General features: G+C 35.6%; 1 protein-coding gene across 1 annotated transcript in view; it reads left to right on the top strand.

The window, feature by feature from the left end:
- Positions 1-955: 955 nt before the first annotated feature.
- ZFAT (zinc finger and AT-hook domain containing) overlaps positions 956-24087 on the top strand; it is a 280433-nt gene continuing 257301 nt past the window's right edge. The window contains exon 1 of the mRNA XM_051971128.1: positions 956-1775. Within this exon, the coding sequence (XP_051827088.1) occupies positions 1757-1775 (19 nt within the window). The 5' untranslated portion in view covers positions 956-1756. The remainder of the gene's footprint in view (positions 1776-24087) is intronic.

Here is a 24087-nt window from a genome sequence, read left to right as displayed (position 1 = left end):
TAAGCAATTCCATAATCTCTCCAGGGAGAGGTTCCTTGTCTGTCAGAAAATGACCAAAGAAAAAGGACATGTAGACCTTTGATTATGTCCTTATTCTCAGTTTACCTTAATAGGAACTGGAGAAATTTCTCTTAGATGTGATTAGGAACTCTCTTTCTGATTTATCTATTTCTAAGGGAAGAGATTATTCATTCTGATTTATTGTGTTACGTAATATATTTTCCTCTGTAAACTTCTTTGACTTTATCAGCTTGAATAAATGGATATATTTGCTATTCATTATATATACATAATATATATATATATGTGTGTGTGTGTGTGTGTGTGTGTGTGTGTGTGTGTATAGGTATACACACATCTTTTGCAATTGGCATTTGGTGGTAAGGAATTCAGGCTATTGGATTTGTAGCTTGAGACACTTCTTTCTGCAAGAACTAGTCAGGGATAAGGAACAAGAACCAAAATTCAACCTAAAAATTATTCCCATTAGAGTTGCATTCTTCTTCTTATTATTATTGGAGGGGAAGATAGAAATAATTCTATCTCTAGAAGCTTTATCTGAGAAGAGCAGAGCAATAAACCTCAGGGCTCCAATCTCTGGCTTCCCTATTAGCAGGAATTATAATCTTGCTTAGAGATGGGTTAGTAGAAGTCTGGAGATATCAATATTTCCCTGTGAACCAAACCTATTTGAACAACATATAAATACACGTTCCAATAGTGATCAATGTCTCATTCTTATTAAACTATAAGCTCTATGAGGGCAGGATCCTCTGGCATCTTTTTCATAGACACTATTAAGGAATTTAGAGATCATATACCACTATTCTCTCATATTTACAGATTTACCTGGCCCTTTTACTGATATCTGCTTTGCTTGTTACTGCACCTTCTCTCTCTAAATAAGTGTTTCACATAGGAGGCATTTAATACACACTTGCCGATTGACTGAGACATGGGCCAGATTTATAGCTAGGACTTTAGAAATCTCATCTAACCTTATCCCTTTATTTTACAGGCGCAGAAATCCAAGAAAGGTGATTTGTGCCAAATTTGGAACACTGGACTTGGGTTCTAATTGTAGACATTAGGCAGTAGATGATGGATTCTTACTAAGGTGTGTGACTTGAAAACTTAAATGACTTGTCAGGAACTTTAAGTGACTATAGAAAGCCGAGTCATCTTTTTGGAGAAAAATGTATTTTTAAAAGTTTGATGTTTGTAGAAAACAGCTTATCTCCCACAGAAACTTATTTTAGCCATCCAAAAAACACTAGGGACTATCAGACCAGAAAACAGACAATCTTTAAGTATGAGGCAGAAGGAGGGAGTACTCCGAAATGTAAAACCTTTAGCTCCACCAAACTCCATAAAATCTAGTTTCGTGGCTTGTGAAAACCTGAATTAGTGGAGCTCAAAGATGCTGGGAAAAGAGTACAGAAGAACCAGGAACTACAATCAGGCATGCGCACTAGGCTGGTCTCCCGCCGGAAATACTCCTGGGACTTTCCAGCTCGCCCCCCCTCCCTCACTTAAACTGATGCGGACGCTCGGGACGCCAGCGTCAACGTCCCAAAGGGAGGAGGGCGAAGACTCCATCCGCCATGTTGAATACCGCAGATTCGCCATAACCTCGCCAGCTCTTTTTTTAAAAAAAATAAAATTGGGAAACAGGTCGCTAGCGGAGAGTCCAGCCTTCCCAGTCTGCACGGAAGGGACCTGACGCTATTTTTTTTAGCTCCGAAGGGGCGTTGCTATGGAGACGCAAGCTGCCGGTAAGGCGGGTTGGGGACGGGAAAGGGAAAGATATGAGTGGGGGGGGTGGGGCTCCCGGGAATCCGTTTGGAATGTAGCGTTGGGTAGAAGTGTTGAGACCGTCGCGGCGCGGAGGGATTCCTCGTCGCGCGCCGCCCTGGTGAAGCGAAAGGATGGGGCGGGCATTGGGGAGAGGACCCGCGAATGTAGTGCCGTGAGGGAGTGAAGCGTCAGATCTGATCACGCCGTCTTAAAAAAAAAAAAAAAAAAAAAAAAAAAGTAGTGCGCACGGCCTTCGGTAGTGGTAGTGATGGTGGTGAAGGGGTAAAGAATAGATTTCCATGGGAACGGGGTGGGGCGCTCTTGCTATTTGGGGCGACACGTGCTTTTCCTGGGCCTATTAGGCTAGACCTGGAGGAGTATTCTTGGTGGCGGTGAAAATATCGAGTGCAAACGCCGGGGAAGTTGGAGAAGTTGGGGGCTATGGGGACGGCTTCCAAGCTCCCACGCCGAATGAAATTTATGCCTGGACTTTTTTTGTCTTTGTTTTTTGAGTGGACGGAATAAAGAAGTTAATTATTTATTAAGAATCCGGGTCTAGAAATTGAAAATAAAACACATCAAAACCGTTTTTTTTTTTCTTTTTTGATTTATACTTATGTCTGTGTTTTTAAGTGATACATTTTTGGATAATAGTAACTCATTGTAGTGATTACTTTATATGTTGCCATACCGTGTTATTTTATTGCTATAAAGTTTTACTGTATATGTGGAAGTCAAAACCTAGTTCAGATTTCAGTCTCAGACATCTGCAGGCTATGTGATCCTGGGCAATCCACTTAAACTCCATTTACCTCAATTTACTACCTGAAACAGAGGTGGTAATATAACATCTTCCTCTCACAACAGTTATGTGGTTAGGTAGCAAATTTTTAGGAAAAACAAAAAACAAAACACAAAACAAAACAAAACAAAAAAAACAACAACTCATTTACAGGGAGTTTTTCCCTCCCATAATACTGTGATGTAGAGTTCAAATGCTGTCCTTCCTATCGTACAAGTGAGGAAACTTGATGCTTTGGGGAATTTCCCTATCTAGTGCCCGGGTTTTTCTGGCCCCAAACTCGTTACTTTATTCAACATTTTAAATGGAGTTTAAATTTAGGGTCTAGCTACTTGATAAGACAAAAATCATTCAGCTATCTAGACCTTCAGTTTCCTTCTGTGTAAAAGAGATCTGCATTAGTTTTCTTCTATACATAGCTAGAGCCTTCCCTTTGAGTTTACTCTCCATATGCAAGACACGGATAAAAATTTTTTGCATGTTATTTACTCTTTTATAATGATAACTCCTTTAGGATAGAGATCTTGTTTTCACTTTACTTTGCATTCCTAGTGATTTGCACAGTTCCTGGAGCAAAGTAAGATCTTAAATGCTTCTTCAGCTAATCCACTATTTAGGTTCTGTCCAAGGTGCTTTCTAGCTAAAACATCTTTTTGTTTCTTAGAATAGCCATCTCATGGATGCCCCAACCCAAGCTGTAAGTACTGGTGAGTGGGGGGAATCAGTGATGACAAAGATACTGCATTTATATAGTCTTTTGGGGTATATAAAGTATTTTACAGCTATTATATGTGAGATATAGCCCTCACAACATGTTCATTTTTCAGATAGGGAAATTGAGGCAGACAGAAATCATGTTAAGTGACTTGCCCAGATTCACATTACTGGTGTCTGAGGCTAGATTGAGCTCATCTTCCTGATTCCACTGGCTGCCTTGGGATTCTTGCCCCCTGCCTTCTGAGCTGTGGAATCAGAAAGCCCAAGTTCAAAGCACATTAGCTAGTGTGGCTTTGGGCTTTGCTTTACTATGCCTCAGTGTTTTCATCCACAAAATAAATAAAAGAATACTTTGTACTTGGTTCCTAGCTTACTAGAAGTTTGTGAGTTAATTACTTTGTTATCCTTAAAGAACTATGGAAATGTGAGTTTTATGGTAACATAATTAAAGGGTAGGATCCAGATAATGCCTGGTAGAATGTATTAGGAATTCTAAAAGAGGTAAAAAGTGTTGTGTGATGATGCTGTGTGAAGCTTCTCTGGTTTCCTTCAAATGTCTTTGAAAAATCTCTCTTCTTGATGGAAATTTTTCTTATCTTCTTGAATCCTTCCCTCTGTTGATTAGCTCTAGTTTAATCCTTTATGTAGTTTATTGATACATAGTTGTTGTTTCCATGTTATCTGCCCCCATTAGACTGTGAATTCCTTGAGAGTAGGGACTACTTTCTATATTTCTTTGTATCTTCAGCAATGAGCATAGATAGTTTATTTACTGACTGACTACTAGGTATGAAGTATGGGAAAACAATTCAAAACAAATGTAGGTATGTGTTTGTAAGAAAATAAGAGTCATAATATGTTAGATCTTAGCTACCATCTACTCTTAAACCAGGACAAGGAAACAAGCTGAAGTACTGGCCTAAGACAATAAAGCAGAGCCACTAGTAGAGCTCAGATCTTTTTCTAATGTGGGAGTTCTTACTCTGGAGTCAATGAAATTTTTTTAATGTCTCCCACCCCCACCCCCCCCCCCCCCTGGCAATTGGGGTTAAATGAATTCCTCAGGGTCACACAGCTAAGGAAGTATTAAGTGTCTTAGACCCGGATTGAACTCAGCTCCTCCTGACTTCAGGGTCGGTGCTCTTATCCACTGATCCACCTAGCTGCCCCTAATTTTTTTTTAATGTTTTGATAACGTTTTCAATAAAATCAGTTTCTTTTCTAATCTAAAATATTTTATGCATTAAAAAAATTCTGAAAAGGGGTACATAAACTTTGGTTGGACTGCCAAAAGAATCCATGATCTTCCCCCCTTTCTTCCCCCCCAAAAAAACCAAACCATGAATAATTCCTGGTCTTGTGCTACTTCTAGAATATGGCATCACTTTCCCAAGATTCATGAAGCTACAGAATCTCAGAAATGATAGTAACTTTCAAGGTCCTCTATTCCACCTTTATCTGAGTAGTAATTCCCTCTATAATATTCTGGTCTAAACTGAAAATGTCCAGTGTTAAAGAACTCAGCAATATCTGAGGAATCAGATTCCACTTTTGTGTAGCTTTAAGCCTCTCCTCCATCTCCCCACTTCCAAAGGGAAAAAGAAAATTGCCTGTAAACATTATTTCAATCAAATCAAGGAAAGTTTTATCTCTACAAGGTCAATTCCTTCAAAATCACATTTACTAAATCAAGTACTTTAGTTGTGCACAGCTGTGTCAGGTCCTCTCCACATGATTATTTTGAGAAAACATGGATCTCCACCCTTAATGAGCTTTCAGCAAATAGGCAGTACAGATGAAGTTTTATGAAGACCAAAGGATTTTTAGTTAGAATAGAAGAAAAAAAAACAGATGCCCCAGGAATCAAATAATTGTTGAATTTAAAATTATTATGAATCTTAGAGATCATATTAATAATTGGCAGATACATAGTACTTTGAGTGGAAGTGGAGTATAGTGGCTAGAGAACTTTTCTTAAGACCCAAGTTCAGGTTATATCTTTGAAACACACTAGCCATGTGACTCTGGGCAAGTCAGCATCAATGGCCCAGTTTAATCTCTTAAGTTATAGGTAGAAGGAAGTTCATTATTGAAAGAACTGTACTCTAATGATATCATAGAAGAAAAAAGGAAATAGTATCTTAACATTTGCAAAATACTTGATGTAATTTTAATTGAGCTTTCCAATAACCCTTAGATATGACATTTATTATCTTCATTTTACAGATGAGGACACTAAGGGTTGGTAAAGTTAAGTTACTTGTAATATGGTTCCACAGCTATTATGCATATTGGAAGGAGTATTTGAATCAAGTGCAGCTTTTTCATTAGACTCCATTGCTTTTTTTTATCATCTAGTCCAAATCTCATCTTGTACATGTCCTAACTGAGGGTCAGATAGTTAACCATGCTATGAGTACATAAGTTATACCGTGAGGCCCTTATTATGTTTCTGGTCTGGGAAGGGTTCCAAGATACACAAACCTGTTTTACGTGGAATTCTACTTTGAGACACTGGGTCCCTAGAATTTTGGTGTAATTATCATCAGCTTATTTATTTATCTGTCTGTTAAAGAGGATTTGCTGCGGGTTTATATGTTGTGACCTTCCCAGGGAGCCACATTACCCATAGAAAAATGTTTTTTTTTTTCCTTCTTCCCTAGCAGCATGCATTCATACCTGCTATATGCTAGGCACTGTGCTAGGTACTAGAGAAAGACAAAAACAGAACAGTTACTATCTTTAATGAATTTATGAGCTTGTCTGAAACACATAAGTTTTCAGAAGTTATTTATTGCATTCTTTTAGAAATACTTTATTTCTAGTTGGATGAAGAAATCTTGATTTAAGATTAAATTTTAAAAAATTTAATAAAAGAGAGATCAAATTTCTACAAGAGACATTGTGGTTTAGAGAAGAGCATGCTGTATCTGGAATTGAATCCTAGATTTGAATATTGTTACCAATACAAAACTGTGCAAGTAACTATTGACAAAGAATCACTGAGCCTCAGTTGACTTATCTAGAATATGGGAATGAAAGCATTTGTGGTACTTCATGGTATTGTGGAGTTAATTTATGTAAAGTACTCTGAACATTTTAAAGCATCATATAAATGTCTCTTTTTATTGCTATTTTGATGAATTCTCATTAGTAATTTTAAACCCTTCTTATTACATTTGGGTTTTCATATTAATTTAGAATGGAAATATTAATAAGATACATTTATTAGTATTTTAACAAGATGCAATTTTCACAGATATAAAATCTCTCAGATTGTTCTCTCTAAATCCCAGACTTTTAGTAAATTTAAAAACACTGTACCTAAACCAATTTATTTGTGACCAGTAGCTTGATAATAGTTTCTTCTTCTTTTTTTTTTTTTTTTGTTTCATAAAAATAGTAACAACCAAAGGTTTACAGAATGTTTACATTATCTTATTTGATTTCCACTACAGCTGAACAAATTAGGTGTGGTTATTTCCATTTTGCAAATGAGGATATTGAGGTTCAAAGGATAGGTGACTCCTTAACATCTTACCTCTGCAAAGAATATCTGAGGGAGATTATTCCAAGTTTAGCACTGTCAAATGAGCTATACATTAGTATCTGAAGTGCTTTGTGAAATTATGCTTGAAGCCTTTCCTAGTCTGTACTATCCTATTGTCACTCTAAAGTATGTCAAAGTGGCCAGCTAGGTGGCTCAGTGGATAGAGTACCGGTCCTGATATCAGGAAGACTCATCTTGAGTTCAAATCTACCTGTGTGTCCTGGACAAGTCACTTAATCCTGTTTGCCTGAGTCCCTTATCAGTAAAATGACTTGGAAAAGGAAATAGCAAATCACTCAATATCTTTGTCAAGAAATCCCACACTGGACATGACTGAAATGACCGAACAATAAGAAATACTCCAAGAAAAATTCATTGTAGTTACTTGATTCTCTACATTTGGCTACCCCCAAAAGGGCATTCATTCTTCCTCTTGGATGCCCCCATTGTTTCTTTTTATAGCAGTAAGAATGAAAAGGAAGGGCTAGATATGAGAAATGTGAAGAAATAATTGATAGAACCAGAAACCTGGATTATATATATATGTAAAACGGGGACAGAGAGACAATGAATTAAAAAATGAATTTAGAATTTTGATCTTAGGTATTAATAGAAATAAGGAAGTCAGGAAGAAGAGTTGGTTTTCTGGAAAAACGATGATCAGTTTTATACATAGTGTTTTAGAAGCAACTGTTTAGACATCAGGTGGAAATATCTACCGGGAAGTTGGAAACGTGAAGCTAGAAATTAGTAGAAAAGTCCTCAGATTTGTACATGTAGATTTGGAATTGATTGGTATAGAGCTGGCTAGAGCAATGGAAATTGATGAGCCAGATCTTCAAAGGATAATTTAGAGAAAAGAATGTAGGACTGAAGATAAACAAAAGGGCCGTGTACATATTTAGTGGATTGAAGGAGAAAGGGAGGCTATTGGAATCACTTGGCTTTAATCTGATGACAGTGGTAATGGAATTGGCCAAGGGGAATTGAGGAGGTGGGTGAGGTCTTCAGGCTGGATTTCCTTTGCAGCTGCTAGCTTTTGCAATTTTTGGTTTTGCATTTTTTTTTTTTTTGGAGTAAACTTTATTTCTCATTTATTTCTTCCTCTATGTCATTTGAGGAAGAAAGAAGCTTTCTCTTATATTGAAGAGAAATCTACCTATTTTTACTTTCTAACCACTGGCTTAATTCTGTCCTCTGGAGCCCTAAAAATTAATAAATTTCTTATTATCATTGCAGAAGCTTAGATTGTTTCTCCTTTGTTTGCATATTGTGTCAGTTGATCCCTCCAAAGTTGCTTTTCCTTATCTGTGGGACAGAACAGCTATACTTTCTAAAGGGTTAGTTTCTAAAATGCACTGAAATATGTTATGACAATAGAAATTAGAAGAATAATTTGAAATTTGGAGATGATCTAATTAGCTCAATACAGAAAATGAGGCTTAGAGAGTTTTAAGTAGCTTACTAAAGTGATAGAGTGAATTACTGTATAACTGGAGTCCCTGAGGTATACCTTAAAACTATTAGTGTACTCTTTTTGCCTGGGACACATTTTCTGGGAATCTTTTTATCTACCCTGGTATTATATATGAAGAAAAAAGATATGCTAGGCCCAATACCCAACTGATTGCCCTAGCTTCCAGGGAATAATTTTCCTTTAAAGTCCCCGATTGACCCCGGAGTCAGTTAATCATAACTTCCTGGTTAACCACCTAAGGTCCGAAAAGTCCCGCAGCAATTCAGGTCCCTTTGACTTGATGGACTTCTAAGGATCATTCAATTCATTATATCCTGATGAGATGCTATTCTTTATGAAGATTGGAGTAGGGATTATGAAGGAGGGAGGCATGTCTTAGGAGCTAAGTGTCATTGTATTCTTATTGTATAATATATTAGGGCAAGTAAACTGCCCTTTCTTAAATGTTCAGTGACTTATGACTATCTCCTTTCAACCTAAAATCGAACCTGAATTAACAGGATGATGGTATCAAGTTCATTTTTAACACCAGACTTTCATGATATTCAGCTTGTTTTATTTTCCCGATATCTCCTATTTTCTCTATTTTCTTTCTGTTTTCTATGGGATATCTGAGGAAATCTTTTTCTCTTCTTTTTTTTTTTTTAGAGCCTATATGATGTTCATCAAATGAGTATTTAAAGTTTTATGTCAATTAAGAAAATAAAATGAGAGTACTTAGAGCAGATAGAGCAAATGGTATTTCTTCCTTTTCAGGTGAATTTCTAGAAATGTTTCTCATTTTATTCCTCCAATAAATACCTGAACTAGTCTGAACTTGATAAGGCTCCCGTTTTTCATCTCTCTCCTTCTAATTTAAAATTACAAAATGTTAAAATAATTTATTCAAGTGGTATAAAGTGAATGAAAATTTACCCCTTATCTCCCCCTAGTGGATCTTTAGAATGAACTGAATTGCTAACTGGTTCTTATTAGATGGATATTTTGGGGAGTTAGGCAAGAGTATGGACATGGAGAGGTGAATCTGGATCTGTTATTTCATTTGTGTAGAATCTTCTACTCACTTGTAATTTAGAGTGTCTTAGATTACCTGGAAGTACCAAGAAATCAAGTAGTTTGCTTAGTTTAGATATTCAACAACCGGAAGTATTAAGTGCTTACTATCTACTAAGCATAGGTCTAAGGACTGGGAATACAAAGAAAAGCAAAAATAGACTCTTATCCTTAAGGAGTTCACTTCACAAGGGAGAAACAACTTAACAAGTCCCCATAAGAGATAGCTTGGTGATGCAGTGGATAGCACACCAAAAGTGGAATCAAGAATACTCATTTGGGTTCAAATCTGATCTCAGACACTAGTTGTATGAACCTGGGCATACTTAATAATTCTGTTTGTCTCAGTGAAATGAGCTGGCAAAGGAAATGTTAGACCACTTGTTATCTTTGCCAAAGAAATTCCACATGGAGTCACAAAAAGTTGCACATAATTGAAACAATTGAACAACTACAAATAAGGATTCCAGCTTACTGCCTTTTCAATCTACTTAGTTCTCATTACCTGAGTACACTCTAGTCCACTTCAGTTATGTATAGAGATCTTTATACCCTCCCTATCACCCATTTGTGTTTATTTCATTTCCATTTTTATGAACTCTGAAATTATTTTATTTGATTATAATATATTATATCATTCCATCTTGCCCTCTGTCTTACTACCTCTTAACCCATTTTTTGTTTTCACCATGGCTTTCAGTCTCTCCATCTTTCTGGTCTCTCTCCTTTCTCTTCACTGACCTAATCACTATCTTCAGATATTTGAAGATCTGTCACATAAAAAAAGGATCCAATTTGTTCTTCTTGACCCCATAAATTAGAATTAGTGGCATTGACATGGGAAGTACAGGGAGACAAACTGATTTACCTCTCTGTAGAAGGAGAACTTCCTAATTGTAAAAAATTGATATAAGAATATGGTAAGTCTCCATTACTAGAATTGTTCAAGCAGAGACTGCATGGCAACTTTAAAGAGTTGTCCATAGGATAATAGGACTAGGGTTGGAAATTACCTCAGATTACTGGAGAGGCTAAAGTAAGAAAGGTTAAATGCCTTGACCGTACAGAGAGTTAGCATCGAGATGAGTAGCTGACCTTTCACAAACTGGGAAATTGACCAGCTCTATAGCCATTACTCTGTCCCCAGTATGAGGGAGTTGAAGGCTATTCTCTTTGTTGGGTAGGAAGGAGGTTGGGCTACATGACTTGTAGGAATTTGTTACATTTCTCCATAGTGCTAGAAACCAATAAAATGCAATTATATTTGTCAATATACTAGAATTATTTGTTAGACCAATTACCAAATCAACTTAACATAATTTCCTTTTAAAAATTTCCAAAGCAGTGGGGCAGCTAGGTAGCACAGTAGATAGAGCACCAACTCTGGAGTTAGGAGGAGTTCAAATTTGGCCTCAGATACTTAGTAGCTGTGTGACCTGGGCAAGTCACTTAATCTCAATTATTTCCAAAAAGAAAAGAAAGAACATTTCTTAAGTAAAAAGTTGAACTTGACTTATTCCGAAGTAAAAGTGAGGCAGCATAATTTAATATATGGCAGGTGACCTTTGCCCTCAAGTACAAGTCTTGCCTCTGATGTACACTGAATGGCCAGAACTTCTTGGTAGTTAGGGCAATGTTTTAAGATTGTATTATAAAACAGTTTGGGATCTACATTGATTGAAAGGGTTTTTTCACTATTGATATAAGTAGTATTTTCAAAACAGATACAATTCAATTAATCAAACATTAGTTAAATTCCTACTTTCTTACAAAGTAGTGTGCTAGGTTCAAGATAATGTTTGCCAAGAGAGCCTTTTTCAAAGTAAAGTATTAATTAAAAAAAATGTTCCAAGGGAATCAGAACTAAGATCCTGTCTTTACTGGAATCTGAGCATATAATAGAGATTTGAAAAGATTAGGGCCTGAATTTAGGTGTTTGCAGAAACTAAGACCTGAAATGGAGGAGATTGCTTAGGTTTGTAGTGATCAGGAAGCCTGCAGAATGCTTGGAGTTTTTGTGGATGGTAGATCATGGGGAACAGGTTGGCACCAGTGCCAGGAATGACCCTGAGCGGTACCTTTCTGAAGATACTTGATGGAGAACTAAAGATAGTAGTGACATTAAAAAGAAGAAGAAGAAGAAGGGATGGGACAAAGGATAAGCTCTCTGTTTCTCAGTAATTTCAACTTCTACTTAAATATCCAGCTAGAGATAAACGACATCAGAAGTCTTAACTTTAAAAAAGGGAAAGGATCTACTATCCATATCCTAAAAAGGTAAAAATCCATCCTCCCAGATCAGAACATTGGAGCCATGATTCTCTCTGTGTGTCTTTATATGTGTGTATCAATGGATTAAAAGTGAACTTCAAGTATTTCAGGAGGAATAGGATAATATTTAGAATGCTTTATACTAATACCATTTCAGATATAATGATACATTAAAATACTCATTTTATGTTTCTTTTATTTATGTTTCTCACATTTGTCTTCAGATCTTTTTGAGAGTTACTATTTTGTGGCTTTTAGTCTAAATTTGCTGTCTAAAAAATGGAATGTCCTATTTTAAGAGGTAGTATTTCCTTTAACTAGTGCTTTTCAAGCAGAGATTAGATAAGCACTTGTTGGTAAACTCATGGGATTTACGATTTTGGCAAGGAATCAGTGTGATTTACCTTTCAGATTATTTCTAAATCTAAATCAATGATATTTTTAATCCAAATTCTGCCTTATATTATAGAATCTCAGCATTGGAAGGAACTTCAGAGGACCTAGATTAATTTATTCTTGATTAAGAATTTCCTCTATGACACCTGATAAATAGTTGATTTTACTGTGCAAAATTTACCTTTCTTCCCAAGGCAGCCCTTCCACTTTTGGATAGCTCTAATTTTTAGGTGTATTTTCCTTGTGTCAAGTCTTAATTTGCCTCTTTGCATTTCCATCTATTACTCTTAGTTCTAACCTCTTCAGAAAGTCAGAACAATTCTAATCCCTCATATGTGTGAGACAGTTCTTCAAAATCCATAAAATTATAATGTTCACCCTCTTTTTTTCTGTAGGTTAAATGTTATCAATACCTATAATTAATCTTCATAAGGCATTTTCTTAAAGCCCTTTATCATCCTGATTGATCTGTTCTGGATGCTTTCCAACTCAGGAATGTACAAACAATAGCCCCCAGGTTGGTGTGCCAAACCTCTTCCCCAATTTACCAGTTTCACTCCAAAGAGATGGTAGCAAGAAATTAACTCAATATCTCAGATATGAACCAACAAGTATGGAACAGTGTCATTTCTAGATGCTGTGCCTCTACTTGTGTTTGTTTCCCTGTTTTTAGCCTATGAATATATTAGCTTTCTGGGCTTTAAAATGTGGCTTTGTGATGTAATTCTCATGTTACTTTAGTAAGACTGTTAACCTTTCTAATCCTGTTTTTTCATCCATAAAATGAAGAGTTTGGACTACAGAATATTCAAGTTCCTTTCTAGTCCTAATTCTTGTGATTCTGAGTGCCTTTTTTTCTTTTTCCTTTGGCTTATGTTTTGTTTGCCAAAAACCAGGGTCACCTGTCCACTTCAGCCCCCTAATAATATAATTAAGTTACTTGAGCTATTTAAGTGATTATCAAAATTAATTTTCTTTTAACACATGTGACAGAATTTATAAACTTTAGAACCCTCAAACAGAAATGGTCATTATTCGCAGTAGAAAGCAAATTGACCATGGTATATATTTTTGTATCTTAACAGATATTATCTCATACTTTTGTACACTGTTCTCATGTCTAGAATGCATGTCTTCCTTATTTCTGTCTCTGACTCTGCCTTAGATATGAATCTGTTCTTGATTATCTTATGTGTTCTATAAAACACCTCCATCCCCCATCTATTCAGTTTTGTCTATTATCTCTAGCACCTAGAACCATGTCAGGCATAAGGTATCAATCAATGAATTAATCATCATGTTGCATTTATTAGGATTCTATTTTGTGCCATATAGTATCTTAGTGATGGTCTCTTCAAATTATCTTGTATTCTATATTGACTGTCTTTTTGAGTTTTGAATTCTTGGCACATTTTAAAGTATTTTTTTTTTTAAGGCATTGATAAACATGTTGAATAAGGAAGAATCAAAGACCAAGCTCTATAGTAGTCCCCAGTAGAGACCTCAGTATGCTCTCTACATGTGAAATGGACTAATTTATGAGACAATGAATATGACACTGAACTGTTAATAGGGAGAGAACAGATAATCACTTAATGTATATGACATAAAAAATGTTAATCCAGCAGGTAATCCAAGGTGATGATGAAGGTTTTGTACAACTCAAATGTAATTTTACTTTTTATGTTCCCTCTACTGTGTATTAACATTATATGCCAAGTGGTGATTCTATTTTTATTTAGCCCCTGCTTCAGCTGTAGCTTTACAAGTCTGTTTTGTTATCTTTATCATTCTTCCTGAGCCTTTATTTATTAGTGCTTTAGATTTTCTGATATTGTTCTTAAATCAGTTCAGCAAAATGTATTAAGTGCCTACTGTGTGCTGAAGAGGGCACATGCTAAAAGTATTGTTCTAGGCCCTAGTTTTGCAAAGACAAAAGGGAAATTATCTTTGCTCTTGAGAAACATATTGAACTGATAGTGACGTTTATATATTGTTTTAAGGTTAACAAAGTGCTCTATATACATTACACCATGTGATTTCTGGACCAACCTTGTAGTTAACATAGAGATAAAAATAATCTGTGTGTGTGTGTGTGTGTGTGTGTGTGTGTGTAAATGCTGAAAATGAAAATTTAACAATTGACTTGAGAGCAATTCAAGCTGGCTCTTGCATACTTCTGGACATGATCATAACTACATTTTATGGATATTATTTTGCTAGCTGTTTGGAAAATAATAGAGGAAGGACAGAGGAGTGACTGGAAGCAGGCAGACCAATTAATAGTTTATTGCAATAGCCCAGGTGAGATATAATAAGGACCAAACTAGGGTGGTTGTGAAGTGAGGAAACAAGCAATGGATAGGAGAGATGGTGAGAAAACATAATCGACAAGGCTTGGTAGCTAATTGTGTATGTGTGTATATGTGCGTGTGTGTGCGTGCGCATCCCCCCCCAAACCCCCCCCCCCAAAAAAAAAAAAGAGAGAGAGAGAGAAGAGAGAGAGAGAGAGAGAGAGAGAGAGAGAGAGAGAGAGAGAGAGAGAGAGAGAGAGAGAGAGAGAAGAGCAGGAGACACAGAAGGAGGGAGGGAGAAAAAGGGGAGAGGGGAGAGAGGAAGGAAGGAAGAGAGAATATGACAGGGAAAAGAACAACATGACTCAAGGTTATGAATTAGGTTGAGGAGAAAAATGGTAGTGCCTTCAAATAGAAGTGGGAAATTTGAAATAAATATGATTCTGGGAAAAGATCATGAATTCTGCTTGCATATTAAGTTTCATATGTTTATGGGCTGTCTAGGCATAAATACTCAGTAGGCAGTTGTACATGTGATACTAAAGTTCAGGCATGATATAAAAGTTGAATGTATAGATTTTGGAATTATTTGCATGAAGAAGATCTATGAAGATCTATGAAGAATCTATGGGAGCTGGTGAGATTATAAGAAAGAATATAAAGAAATAAGAGAAGAGATATTCAGGTGTCAGGTGGGAAGTGGCCAATAACTCCACCAAAGGATACTGAGAAGTATAAGTTAGATAGATAGGAAGAGAACCACAATTCAAGAAAGAAAGGGCAGAGGAGGGTAGTCAAAAGTATCATGGAAAGATGAACAATGTATTTAGCAGCAAAGAGACCCCTGCTGATAAGTGATGATAAGTGAGACAACACTTTCTGTTGGGGAGTATGTATTTAAACTAGACTTATGAGGAAAGAGTTTTGGGAATTGGAAAGTATTATATAAATATCAGCTATTACTATCATCATCTCATCATCATTATCACCACCACCACCACCATCACCATCATCTTCTGTTTTTTTTTTTTTTTTTTTTTTGAGACTAATTCCTCATAGGATTAAAGGATTTAGAGAGAGAAGGTAATTTAAAGATCTAGCTTCATTTTTGAGATGAGGAAATTCAGATCCAGAGAGATTTGATGGCACTCTAGGTCATTAGATGAAGTGGCAGAGCTGGGCTTTTAAATGAGGTTCTGAATCTTTTCTTTACTCAGGTCAGTTCTGCTGGTTTTCCTAATGGCTTTGTTAATTATAGAAAAAAAAAATGAAAGGTACAAATTCTTGAATACGAGCATGGTATCATGCAAACTCCTAAAATGTGAATTCAAATTGAGCTGAATTCAGGGAGCTCTCCTCTCCCCTCAACACATAGGGGTGTGTGTGTGTGTGTGTGTGTGTGTGTGTGTGTGTGTGTGTGTGTGTCTTAGCTTTCTCAAGCATCATGCCTTATCCACACACACATATATATGTATATATGAGGCAAAATGCTTGCTTTAAAAAAAAATTCATGGTTACATGTAAATAGTAAAAGTTTTTAAAATTTATTTTAATTTTTAGCAGGAATGTGTCTTTGCTGTCTTTATCATCTGTACATGGCCAAATCTTGTATTACCATTTCCTCTGAACAATGAGCCAGCTTTCATCCTTGGGGCTTTTGTTACAACTGTTCTCTTGTAAAAGAGCTTAATAATGTTATTGCCAAATGAAATTATAGGGTTTATTTGCTTCCTTTTTCTCTTTATTTTTGTGATCTGTCCCTCCCCCTCCTTGTTTGAGAAAATAGCTTAGGTTCCTCTCTGTGATGTTTGTCTTGATTGTTAATATTGTGCATTGTTCTGAGTTCTTATTTTCAGTGTTTCCTAATAACACTTTAAAAAATTATGACAAGTTTCAGTTGTAAGAAATATGTATGCATAAAATTATAATGCAACTGTTGGCCCAGCTTTAATTATTGCTGATACTAAGCATTTTTCATTTTATTTTGTTAACCCAGTTTCAGGAAAGAAAAGCCCATAGGAGTTGTTTTCTGCATTTAATAAAAATGTTAACTTTGTGAGCAGCAAGAGTTGGCATGCTTATCAGCATCTTATTATATACGTGTTGTTTTAATATTTCAAATTCATTCATTCTGCGTGTTGCATTTTTATTGGAACTTCACCATTGTTTTCAATAATTAGTTTAATATATATATATCTAAATGTAAGTTTCTGACAATGTTAAAATAACCTAAGGCAAAATTAGTGTATTTAGTTTTGATAAAGAGATAATCCTGGTGGAAAATATTATTTAACAATTAGTTATATAGAAATAGAACATACTGAACATCTAAAAATAGTCTAAGCCTTTTATGTTTTTCAGTTGAGTTAAAGGTACAAAAGAAAATACGACAGTATTATAAATTTGCATTTTTTTCCCCAAAAGAAGAAAAATGAAAATACATGACCTTAATTCAAGAAATATTTATTATGTAATCTTTGCTCTACTTTTGGCTGAAATACAAAGAAGTTACTTTTTTAGAAAATAATTATGATATAGACCTTTGTCAAAAGAAGCTGATAGTTAGCTAATAATAAATCTGTTTTTCAGAGGAAGGCAACAGGATCAGAAATCTACTGGTATGTGGATCCATACAACTACAGTTACAATTTGATATCATGATTTACTAACGTCACACTTTGTAGCAAGTCAATTAGTCTGCTAGTTCCTCTATGATAGTTTATAAGGTAAAATTCTCTTTGTTGAAAATCTCAAGTGGGATGTATAGTGGGGCCAGACAGGCTGATTTGATCCTCAGAATGCATGTTTGAGACTCTTGAGTTTGGTAGATATATAGTTAATGTTTGTATAATGCTTTCAGGTTTAGAAAACATTTTCCTTACAGCAGTCCCCAGAGACAGGTTATTATTCCTTTTTTTTTTTTTTTTTTTTTTTTTAACAAATGAGCAAACTGAGGATCAGAGATATGATGGTCATATTGGCAGACTTTGGAACTGTGCTTTGAATCCAGATCTTCTGACTTTGAGCTCATTTTTTTCCTTCTTTTTTTTTTTTTTTAACTTTTTACTATGATATGCAATATTGGACAGGATACAAAATAGAATGTGATAAATGTTCACAAACCAGTGAACAATGTCTTCTAGAATTTAGCTCTGTTTTAGTTTGCAAATCTGCCCTTCCTCTTCACCCCCTCTTTCCTCCATCTTTTGGGGGAGGAAAAAACCAACTAGAATTTATATAGTAACTACTACATGCCAGGCAATATGTTAAGTGCTCATTTTATGCTCACAATAATCCTGGGATGTAAATGCTATTATTATCCTCATTGTTACCGATGAAGAAACTAAAGCAAATAGAAATCAAATGACTTGTCCAAGTTCATACAGTTATTAAGATTCTGATGCTGGATTTGAACTCAGATCTAATTGATTATATGCCCAGACTTATGGTATACCCACTGTTCAGCTTCCTCTAAAAATTGTAAAACCTTTTTGCCTTTCTGTGGTCATCTTTCATCACTCATTTCTCTAAGATCTTTCAAGATTACCAGTAGCAGCAACCTGCTAATTCTTTCAGTACTCTAGAACAATGGTTCACAAAATGTCATCTGGGAGTCCCTGAGACTTTATTAGGAGATCTGTAAGGTCAAAACTATTTTATAATAATGCTAAGATGTTTTAATTTACAATATAATAAATATTCATAAATATAAATCACATCAACAAAAATTTTTTTAAGGTTCTTAATAATTTTTTTTTTTTTAAGTTTGAGAACCATCATTGTAGGATATAGTTTGTCTGGGCCTAGTGGGATATCATCAGACTGTGTAATTCAGTGGAAAGTTATACTGGCTTTGTATATAGATCACTTTTATTCAAATCCCACCTCTGATTTTTACTTTCTCTTGAGTCAGTCACTTAACTTCCTTATTCCTTAGTTTTTCACTCTCTGTAAAATTATATTGGGAGTAATGTAAAGTTCTACATTTGGTTTCCAGGAGTCAAATACAGAAATATAAGTTGGGAATAGAAAGACCTGACAATGCTTCCCATGAAGCACATCATAGTATGACATGGCAACTAAAAAAACAAAAAAAAAAAATTCTTTCTTAATTTGTCTTTAGAGAAACATAGTGTCCAGAATAAGGGAGTATTGGAATCTTTACAATCTGCCAACTCATTAGAGTTGATAGATTATTGATCTGATTTTACAAGAAGATGCTTTGGGCCAGAACCTGAAACAAGGTACTAAGTAGAACTAATTGATACAATGCTTGTGTTCACACCTTTACTCATTGGAGTTCACAAGTATGAGAGAGTCACAAAGTTAACTGTGTAATTTTGTGAATACACACCTCCCTTGAAGCTCTTAGGGCCAGAGAGCACTATGGGAGAAAACCCATAATTCCTCTCTCTCATATCCCACAATTCCTCTCTCTCGTATAAAAGAAACAGACAGAGGCTCTTGGACAGATTTCACCGGAATTACATAAAGAGTGGAGCTGGCTAGAGGCTGAAGAAAGCAGAGGCAGAGGCTGAGGCCGAAGGACAAACCTTTGGATTTGGAGACATTCGGAGGGAGCTCTTGGAACCAAGCAGAGAGAGAGGCCTCTAAGAATCTAGCTATCCGAGCCTAAGAAAGAGACAAGACTTGGAAGGAGAAATAAACATTTGTATTTTTACCAGCTGGCTGCATTTGGGGTAATTATTGATCTGAACTGATACTAAGGCTGCCTCTAGAAAACCTCCCCGAGAAACCTTTTCTTGCAGAGAGAACTACTATATATTAGAGAAGAAAATCACCACAAGGGAGGAGCAAAGTTTTGGATCAAGTTATATCTGGACTACTTGTATTTAATTCTAGGCTCCACAGTGTAGAAAGGACATACATGAGCTGAAGTGTATTTAGAAGAGGATCATCAGAATAGTGAGAGGCCTGAAGAACCTGCCATCTGAGGAACTGAGAGTATTTAAGTTTAGAGAAGATAAGAAGATATGGGTGGGTGAATTGACTTCACAATGTGGAGATTGCCAAAGGGATAAATGATGAGGTTTATTCTGCATGGACCCCAAAGATAGAAGTAGGAGCAGATTTAGTCTTGATATAAGAAAAATATCTTAATAAACTGAAGTTTACCTTTAGAGATAAGAATTCTTTCTTACTGGAAGTTTTCAAACTGAGGCTGGATGATCATATGTTAGGGATACTGTTGAAATGATTTTATCTGGGTATGGTTTGGACTAAGATGCCTTATTAGGTAGACTTTGAATTCTTTCTGTGACTCTTATGAAAACTTCAGAAGCAATGCTCACAAAACAAAATAAGGGTAAGGAGTGAGTGATCGCTTTTTTCTGGGGGTAATGTATCCCAGATTAAGGGAATGATATGAGCAAATATTTGGAAGCAGAAAAGGAAAGAATGAATTTGGGAATAATTCAATTTTGCAGGATTTTAGAGTATATGAATCTGATAGGAGAGTGTTTTGGTTGGGACATGCAAGTTGGAGCCAGATTGTGGAGTGTTTTGAATACCAACAGAAAGGAGATTGGAATTTATTCAATAGATAATAGAAGCTATCTAAATGGTTTTGAGCAGAAGGCTAATCAGAGCTGTAAATGAGGAAGGTTGCTCTGCTAGTGATATAAAATGGAAGAAGGGAACTCCATGTTCGTTTAATTACTGTGAGAAAAAGCTAAAAGATTTAGCTTGACTGAATAGCCTTAAAAAAAATCAGCCTGTGAAAAGGAGTGCCAGATTTATAAGATCTTGTACAGGTAGCATTTGATTCCACAAATACCTTTATTCCCCATTTCTTTACCCTGAAGTTTCTGCTAATAGCCTGTAACATTAGTGTCTTCTGATACACGACTTGGTTGATTTGAAGAAATCTGTGAGAGAATTTGTGGAGGAAATGCTTTTTTTTTCTTCTTTTTTTCATTATTTGATTTATCAGCCCCAGCAATATCTGCCTCCCCTTTATTTTGGTTCTAGTTAGATCAGAAATTAGTTGCAATTTGGTGATGAAACAGAAGTTATCAACAGTTGCTGTAGTAGCTTTTTGCTATTGACTTCATCCAATATTAGTCCAGGTGAACGGGAAGCTGGGACAGTAAAATTGTTGCCTGCCTCATTGCCTGAAATTGAAGTTGACTTAACATCTGGATCGATAATTGAAATTCTTTCTTCTCTAGATCAAAACTACACCCATCCATTGACCCATGAAGATCAGCTGATTAAACCTAATCCAAGGAATTTATATGGATAATAGGAACTCCAAGTTGTTTGTGTCTCTTTAGTCAGTTTGGTAGGGCCTAATACTAAGAAGATGTACTCTACTGGTTTGGCTCCTTTTTGCTCATTTCCATATTGCAACCTTCACTTTTCCCTGTTGTGTCACAAATATGTGTTGATTTGGCAAGAAAGAATTGGGTAAAGTTTGTTTTTGCAAATCTGTCACCACTACTAGAAAAAAAAATCTCTACTTCTATTATCCCTTCCATCTCCAATTTTTTATACTTTCTTAAAATAAATGCTTATTAATATTTTTTATATTTTATCACCTGCTTTCCCTTGCAATTCTCCTTCCCTCACTCCGAGAATTATCACATATAACTAAAAATGTCCAGTTCTTTCTTATGATTATGCTTCAAGTAGCTAGCAACATTAATTTCTTCTGAAACACTTATTACATTGTTTTTCCAGTGTTTCCTTGGTTGGCTACTGTAACATTTTGGTGAAAGAGGATTAGCTTGATCGCTATCAGGAGAGAATAGACTTTTCCCAAAACATATCCAGGATATGTGTTTATCCTGCGTCAACTGAGCATGCAGATTATTATAGTATTAAAGCAACTTCTCAATTTCTCAAAAAATAGAGATGCAACCAAATGGGATGAGTTACCCCAGGGTGTAATGACTTCTCTGTTATTGGAGATCTTTGAGTGGAGGCTAACTAACTCCCCATCAAGATGTTGTAGGCCACCATTCAAGATTGATGGAGATTGGACAGTATGACTTGGGGAAGTTCCTTCCAACTCTGAAAACATGATTTTATACAGAAGCTATACTCTTTGGATTTCCATCATTTATTTTTTCTCCTGTCACAACATATTTCTAGTAAAATGTATTAAGCACAAGAGAAGAGAAAGTGCATCCCAGGCAGCCACCTGGGACTGCACCAAGACAAGGAGATGGGAGACAGAATGTCATAGTGTCATAAAAACCCACGTTTACTGGACCAAAGTGTGAATGAGAGCAATGAGAATGTAATAAAGCTACATGATCTCATTTGAGTCTCACAGCAACCTTATGGTGTTACAGGTATTATTATTATAATTTTATTCATTGGGAAACTCACTCAGAGATTAAATTACTTTTCCATAGTCATGCAACTAGTAAGTATTAGAGACAGCATTCTAAACCAGCCTTTCCAACTTCAAATTCCGTACTCTAATTCATTTGTGGTTGCTGTCCACTAAAGTCCATTAAATAGGTGTATCCATGAAAATAGAGGAGGATATAGACTTAAAAGATGTGTGATTTTGGCAGTGGATATGGGGAGGAAAATGTCATAGGATCTTATTGTAGGATCAGAAATTTAGGGCTGAAAGGGGCTTCAGAGGTAATTGAGTTCAGTGCCCTCATTTTAACAGATGTGGAAAGTGAAGCTCAGAGAAGTTTACTGCCAGCTCCCCAGGGGTACTGACCTAAGTGTCTGAATTAGTACATGAATTTAGTTTTTTTCTAAATCCAGGGTATTTCTCTGTCCATTACATCAAACCATCTCTTAAATCTAAAAGAAGCAAGAGTCAAGGGATTCTGGGGCTACAAAACTGAAAGTTAGAAGAGGAAAAGATTTATGGTGGGTTGGGCAGTGATTTCAGTTTTGGACATGTTGGCAGTCTTGATTGGGAGTTCAATTGGGATATAGACATTTGAGAGTTACAGCTTGAGAATGACACCTGAATCTTTCACCACAGGTGAAATCACCAAGGAAGAGAACAGAAAGACGAAGGAAAGGGAAAGGATGATATAGTATAGGAACTTGGTTGACATTTGTGCTTAAGGTTCAAGAGGTGGATATTATATTATAGTAGAAATACTATAGTAGAGACCAAGAAGTACAGTTAGTAGGTCAATTTGGAAAGAGCAAAATTAAGGAAACCAATGGGGAGAAGATACCAGGAGGGGAGGGTGGCCAGTCTGTATACCCAGCCTTAACAATAAAGTAACCTAAATTGATAGACCGTAGGATATTATCTGTCCCTATTGTGTTATAATTTTTTTTTTAATTTCACTTGAGATTAGATAATTCTTCATATATTGTGATTCATAGAGTATGTTGGATTCCCCCTCCCTCCCTATTTCTAAGATTCTTGGAAACTTTTTTCATAAATTATTATAGGATTATCAATAAAAACACTAATTTTGTCCATATGACTGATTATTCACTTAATTTTAAAATACAGAATTAAATGAAAACGAAGCTAATTAGTTCTTACATTAAAGCAACGCACAGATTCCTGGGTCTGACCCAATAGCTTCCCTCTGGTCATTATTGATTACACCTTGAACTCCAGTTGGCATTGTTGATTACAAGGGAACAAGGCAAGAAATTAGAAGCCATGCATGGATAATGGAAAGAAAACTGGATTTGAGAAAGAATTCAAATTTAGACTTTGATTTGGAATCCTTTCTTTCTTACTCACACTGTATACTTGTGGCAATAACGTTGCTTCAGTTTCATAATCTATAAAATGAAGGCCATGGTTTATTTCTTCTAGTTCTAAATATTATTGTGATCTGAAGTGTGAGTCATTGTTGTGGGTTAATTTTTTTGGAGGGGGCTTAGCTTAAGGGTTAACTATCTTTTGTCCTAATGGATGATTCGTTGTAATCTATACCTTAATATTAAATGAGCAAACAAAAAACAACTCAGAATTCAGGTCCTACTGATCTAAAGAAAATTGCATTCTCTTCACATATAGAAGACACATTATTTTATGAATTTTACCTCTTGATAATTCCAAATAATAAGCAGTGCAGCACTGTTCTTTGGCCACAAGAGGTTGCTGATAGAACATATTTTGATAGTTTTTCTTCTACATGAATGAAAGGAACTATGAGCTATTTAATAGCCAATGCACTTATTTTTAAATGTTGATTTATATTTAAATGGTAAAATTCCTATATATTTCAGGAGTATCCATTATGACAGACAGTGGATATGTTTGTTAAATACATATTTCCTTTGTGTAAAATGATACTAAGTGGATTATACTCTTCCATTATAATGGACTGCTGAATAATCACACCTTTAATTTTCTGGTTTATTGTTCCCTGAAATGGACTGCTATAGTAAGTCATAGAAAAGATCACATAAACCAAAGTTCCTGTTTTAATGTGATTACTCTTTTTTATTTGCAATCAGTCATTTTTAGAGGGAGTTTGTTGTACTTAAATCTTTATTTATTATTTCATGGTTACATGAAGACTAATGCTTTGCTTTCCTGACAAATAACTGTTCTCTACCTACCAACTATGCCAACAAATACAACAAATCATGTTGATTCATATTCTTTTTTTTTTCTTACTGAAGGGAAGGGCATGAAGCATTACTTTAGATTAAATTTCAAACAAATAACTTGAAGAGTTTTGGAGGATAGTTGTTTATGCTTTATAGACCTTGCAAAAATCCTTCCCCACCTCCTTGATCTAATTGACTTTTAAAG

This window comes from Antechinus flavipes, chromosome 1 (genome assembly GCF_016432865.1).
Source record: "Antechinus flavipes isolate AdamAnt ecotype Samford, QLD, Australia chromosome 1, AdamAnt_v2, whole genome shotgun sequence".
Classification (NCBI taxonomy): domain Eukaryota; kingdom Metazoa; phylum Chordata; class Mammalia; order Dasyuromorphia; family Dasyuridae; genus Antechinus; species Antechinus flavipes.
Note: the sequence above shows the minus strand (reverse complement) of the source record. Positions and strands in the feature narration are given on the sequence as shown.